Here is a 5,728-nt window from a genome sequence, read left to right on the forward strand (position 1 = left end):
TACTTAATTTGTGCATTTATGTCTAGGGCAGTCTTCTGCATTAGAGTGTCTTTGGGCTATGGACAAACCCTAGATTAAAAGAGGATATTTTGTGATATTAATACAAAAATTTCTCTTTCTTTGCTAGGAGTAGAAAAGATGAAATCCATGTCACAACTTGCTGTTTTATCAAGACGATGGAGGCCGTCAGAGATGAAATTAGATTCTTTCCAGGAAGTAGTACTAGAAAGCAGCAGTGTTGAAGAATTAAAAGAGAAGGTAAAATGTGTAGCATGATTCAAGTTTTTTGTCATGACCAAGAGCCTTATTGAGTTCGCTGGTGGGAAGCACAAACATGTCATAGCTCAAAAAATCCTGTGTGTGGTTATTGTATTTCCCCAGGAACTGATAACCTATCCCATCCCATCACCAAACCACATGAATTACCAGTTGTACTTCTTAGTTTCACATAATGGTCTTGTCTGAAAGTATTCAGGTGAATACATGAAGAAAAAGTCACATCTTGAAGTCTAAGCAGCTTAATAGTACCTGTGTCCCTTATGCTCAAAAAACACACAGGAAAGAAAAGCTAAGTTATTGCCTCTTGGTGTTTTTTCAAGCTAATGCTTTGTTATTCCAAAGTACCAAACCTTTCAGCCTCCCCGTATTTGAATTTGAGAGCTGTTACTGAGGAGTGGTGTTGCTGTAATCAAGTAGGTTGAAGTATGTTTAGGTTGAAAGAAGTGTGGCAGTGTTATGGTTTGGTTTTACTTGAGGCCAGGATGCTCTAACAGGTAAGCAGAGCTGTGTGATGCCAGCAGAAATCTGGAGTAGGAGTGTCTCCTGTTGAGGCTGTTCTGTTATTTCAGTGTATCACTGAAATGTTTATTTATACGTGGCAATACCCAGTTGTTAGGAGGCCACCTGAGATGTTGAGGCCAGTAAAAATGCTGGTGTCAGTGACCCTGAGAAATGATAAATTAGGGGTGTTAGTTCACAGGCTGGGTTTGTGTTTTACACAGGTCAAGCTATGGGCTGCTTTCTTGCATTCCTCAGGTAGAAATGAAGTTATAACTACAGGTTCTTGCATGCAGTCAAGAATTCCTCCTCACTTGTACCTGAAGAAAGAGTTGACTGCCTTTGTTTTCTTGCCTTAAGAATTTCCCGATGTGCAGGGAGCAATTTTATTCTTTGAAGTTCTAGGAAGTGCAGGTGTGTGGAGGTGGGTCTTAGTCATGCGTATTTTGCAGCTGTGCCTGCTCCCAGGGTGACTGGATAACAGCTTCCATGTCACACAGGGTTTAACACGAGGCACTTGGTCTCTGTGTCTTGGAATTTGAATATTATTAATTAATTGTTTCTATGAAGTCTTTTTTGTCTCCCCTTCAGTATTAAGAGAAGTGTGATGAAATGTTGTCACAGCAAGCGTCACTTGTGACACGCACTGGTAACTTGAGAAATGTTAACAATGTGTCCCTGTCACTGTGATTTTGTACACTGGAGGACTTGCAGATAATTGGACTTCTGGATTTGGCAGCTATTGACTTTATGTAGACACTGTGTAATGTTGCTTTGGAACAGTATTAAATCCACCATTTCTCTTCACAGCTAAGTGAAATAAGTGGAATACCCTTAGAAAACATCGAATTTGCAAAGGTAAGTAAGATTCTGGGTATTTTTATCTTAAATGGCACAGATGTATGATGATGAGTTTTATTGTATTCACTAAGTAATTGCTTTCTTCAGGGGAGAGGAACTTTTCCATGTGACATTTCCATACTAGAGATTCATCAAGACTTGGACTGGAATCCGAAAGTATCTACACTGAATGTCTGGCCCCTGTACATTTGTGATGATGGTGCAGTAATATTTTATAGGTATGTATTTTGTTACAGTATAATAAACCACACCAAAAAAAAGCTGTGGTTAACATTTGTGGGGTGATGTAATGGATAAGAACATAAAATACTCTTGACCTTAAAGACATTCAGCTGAAATATTTGTGCTCCTCAGCTTCCTAAAAGTCTGAATATTAATTAACTTTTAAGAAAATGAGCACTGCACCTTTTTACTCAATACTCCCTCCTAAAGCACTGAAAGTAAAGGTAGTTGTTATACTTGAGTGTGGATCTGGATTTAATTTCTTAAGATAGAGCCATATCCCACGTGGAGTTAGTGAGAGTCTTCCTGTAGGTTGTGGAGAGCAAGAATTTTATTGTCTGAGCTTATTCCTTTGAGAAATTAGTACGGATTCTTTCTAAAAAGCCTGTTATGCTAAAAATTCTGTTAATGTGAAAGATGTTGATCAGCTGGTGGCAGTAGCCCATGGCAGGAGTTGAGGACTGAGAGCTTCAGTATTGTAATTTCTCCTAAACTGGGTGGCTGGGACATGGACACATTGCTGTGGCATTTCGCATAATGGCATGTGAGCTGAGGCAAAACAGCTGGTTAATAATGTGCTGGTCATGATGAAAATGACTTGGGAGAACATCTGGTAAGGACTGGCTGACACACTGCTTCCAGATGTTGGCACTGAGACCAAAACAGAGCAGAGCTGTGGTTGTCTGTAAAGAAGAGTGAGAAGGATTGAGGAGCATGGGCTTGTTTCTTGTCCTGTCTGTAGTCAGGCAGAACACTGAATGTTTCTGCTGGAAAAGCAGGTTTAGACACGTTGCCTGTTCCTGCAGAGTAAAGCAATCCCTGAGAAGTATTATGTTTAGCTGTGGTTTTTACTAAACCACAAAGCAAACAACTAAGAAAAAAAAAAGCAGAAGTCTACTTGTGGTTACTGTATTGATCTGAATTTGAACCTGTGTTTACATTTTAGGGATAAAACTGAAGAATTAATGGAATTAACAGATGAGCAAAGAAATGAACTGATGAAAAAAGAAAGCAGCAGACTCCAGAAAACTGGACACCGGGTAACCTACTCTCCCCGTAAAGAAAAAGCACTAAAAATTTATCTGGATGGAGCACCAAATAAAGATTTGACTCAAGACTGATACTCGCTGTAGCATTTTCCCTGGGGAATTTTTTTTGTTTCCAATGCAAAGGTTCACTCCGGCCGTGTAGTGCCATTAGGCAGGACATTCATTAGGTGTAACGCTGACAGCAGCACGGGCGGGCGGCGCCGGCCGCGCGGGGCCCGGGCACCGCCGGACTGGAATCATGTTGTGCACTAGAGTCACATGTACTGTAAAGCTCCAAGGGATGTGCAAATAAACGATTAGAGCTCAAACCTGGGTGGGGAGGGAAACGAGTGCAAATTGTTGAGGACAGTGTGCACATAGTAGCTAGTGAAACTAGCTTCCAACAGGATACTCATAGCTTAATAATAAAAGCTGTGCAAAGGCCATGAAAGAATCCTTTTCTCTGTTTGTTTCACTGATACACGCATTACCTCATCAGAGAGTAAATGTTCACACGTTGGTTCTAGGAGAGCAGCGGGAAGGGCTGGGCGGGGGAGTGCTGCACGTGTCAGGATTTCAAGTATTCTTCCATAAAGCAGGGGTCTGAGAGGTGTCTGCAGGAAGCTGCTGGCAGGCAGCTGTTGTTGTTTGGGAAGTGCTGTTGTAAGGTAAAGTGGTTTTTAATAGGATACCGATGAGCAGCTCTAGTGTATTGCGTTCGATGTGTAAATAAAATCTGCCCTATCCATTTACCAGAACTGCAGTTCAGCTATTTACCATGCTATTTCTTTACACATATCGACATGCATTGTGTACATTTGGAAGTATAGTTGCCTATTTAAATTTGTATTCATTTTATGTTTGATGATGCTGGGTACTTTAGGGTTGTACTTCCCTTGTTAATGAAGTTTTTTGTTCTGTTCTGCTACTTTTTGTACATTTTGTTTTTAAGACTATTACAAGTTTGCATCTTCTTCACCTGCTGAAAGTCAGTTTGTTTTTCCCAGAGTTGATTCCATAGCTATATGTAGTCAAATATTGGGGCAACCTCTTAACACCTCAATGTACGAACTCGGTAGTTCAGGCTGTGGTGCAAAGACTGATGCAGTCAACATGATTTCATTGCAAAGCCTAGGAACAGCAATTCTTTGCTTTGGTCCATAAAGATCAATAGAGAACAATTCTCCATAGTTTTTGGAAAAAAAACACCTAATTTATAACAAAAGATTTTGGTAAACTTTTTCATGCCAGATGCTGTTTACAACAATGAACATGCCAATAAAACATTTGTTCATTCTGTTGTGTTACTTTAATCATTAAATGCTGTGGTTTTTATTTTAAAAAAGTATGGAATTGTTTCATGGAAATACAGACTTCCCCAAGGCAGTGCTGGAATTGCAAGGCTGTGTGTTTGTGTGTATGTGCACACCCCCTCCATGTACACAGTGTTACAGGAACTGGTTTAGAGCCTGGCTGCTGCTCCTCTTTACATTCACACCAATGTTTTCTTCAACTGTGAGCTTCCTTTTCTAGAACTGAATTTCTCACCCATGAAGCCTCCAAGTTCCAAGTATGAGTGGCAGCTAAATTCCCCTCCAGAGGCAAAGGGGTGTTCAATAACAGAACCTTCAGTTCTTCCTTGCATGCTGGCCCACAGCACCCTGGAAATGCTGAGGAATCTGGCAGCCTGAGAAGCAGGCATTGCACAGAGACATTCCCTCATTATTCCTCTTTTGACTGTTCTCTCTACCTCGGCCAACATCTGTGAGGTTGGAAGTGGGGGCAAAGGGAGCAGGGAGGGAAATGCCATCCCCTAGGTAGGGTACTTCATTAAACTTCCATTTACCACAGACAGAGACTTCTAAAGCATTCTTAGAGCTTTTGGAAGAGAGAAGAAATTACTTATCAAATGGATCATGACTTTTCTTCAAACTCAGACGTTTGGAAAGGCAAAAATGTAGAGATTAAAGCTGGGGGTGGCAGCACCAAGAACTTGGGAGGAGAATACTGTCCTTAAGAGGGCAGTATTTACAGACAATTGCTGCTCTCCTGGATAGGCTTTTAAACAGAAAAATTGCAGTGGCACTTAATTCCTTCACTTTGTGTAGATGGGGCTGTCACTAAAGCACAGTAATTTTATTAGGAATAGAAAGGAAGGGTAGACTCAATGAACTCTCAGAAGCAATGTCTGTGTGTGTGTGTTGGTGTGAGAATGGCTCACAGAATCCTTACACCAAAACTCAGTTACAATGAAATATCCTCCCTGTTTACAATGACAGTGGCTACTAATTAGTACTTCTGGTACCCAAGGAATTCACTGAGAAGCCTTCACACACCAGAAGTGGTGAAAATGTGCAGAGTGGTAGCACAGTCCTACACCTGCTCCTGTTGTTGGTGCTCTGCTCTTCCAAACTAGACATGAGCAGTAGGGATTATTTGGGGAGAAGCACCATGAAAAGTTACTTGGCTGAAACCTCACATCTTGTTTTACCATGTGCAACAAGAGATGGTGAAATCTGTATGCCAGAAAACCATTTATAGTGGAGGACCCATGGTAGCAAACTGGTGAGACAGCTGGGGAGTTTGGGGGGGTCAGTTTTACCCTTAGCTTGCTATTGACTCTTTTTAATCAATGACCTTTTAAGATGGCAAAAATAATCACATCTTGTGACATGCACAGATTTATGCCTACGAAGTGTATTAAAAGCACAAACCAATTCTAAAGAAAAAATTAAAATTCCCTTAAAAATTCCTTAAAATCTATGACTGCAATAGTGTCAGAGTAGATGGTTCTTACCCTAAAGAAATAAAGCAACTCTGAACGTCAGTACTCAAAGGTC

General features: G+C 40.8%; 1 protein-coding gene across 8 annotated transcripts in view; it reads left to right on the forward strand.

Annotated features, from left to right (window-relative positions):
- Positions 1-3,342, forward strand: part of USP47 (ubiquitin specific peptidase 47) — a 50,287-nt gene extending 46,945 nt beyond the window's left edge. For all 8 annotated transcript variants that reach the window (XM_088175505.1, XM_088175508.1, XM_088175504.1 and 5 more), the window contains 4 exons: positions 128-258; positions 1,588-1,635; positions 1,726-1,856; positions 2,807-3,342. In XM_088175505.1, coding sequence (XP_088031631.1) covers positions 128-258; positions 1,588-1,635; positions 1,726-1,856; positions 2,807-2,981 — 485 coding nt within the window. In that variant the 3' untranslated portion in view covers positions 2,982-3,342. The remainder of the gene's footprint in view (positions 1-127; positions 259-1,587; positions 1,636-1,725; positions 1,857-2,806) is intronic.
- The last annotated feature ends 2,386 nt before the right edge of the window (positions 3,343-5,728 follow it).

This window comes from Sturnus vulgaris, chromosome 18 (genome assembly GCF_052056855.1).
Source record: "Sturnus vulgaris isolate bStuVul1 chromosome 18, bStuVul1.hap1, whole genome shotgun sequence".
NCBI lineage: Eukaryota > Metazoa > Chordata > Aves > Passeriformes > Sturnidae > Sturnus > Sturnus vulgaris.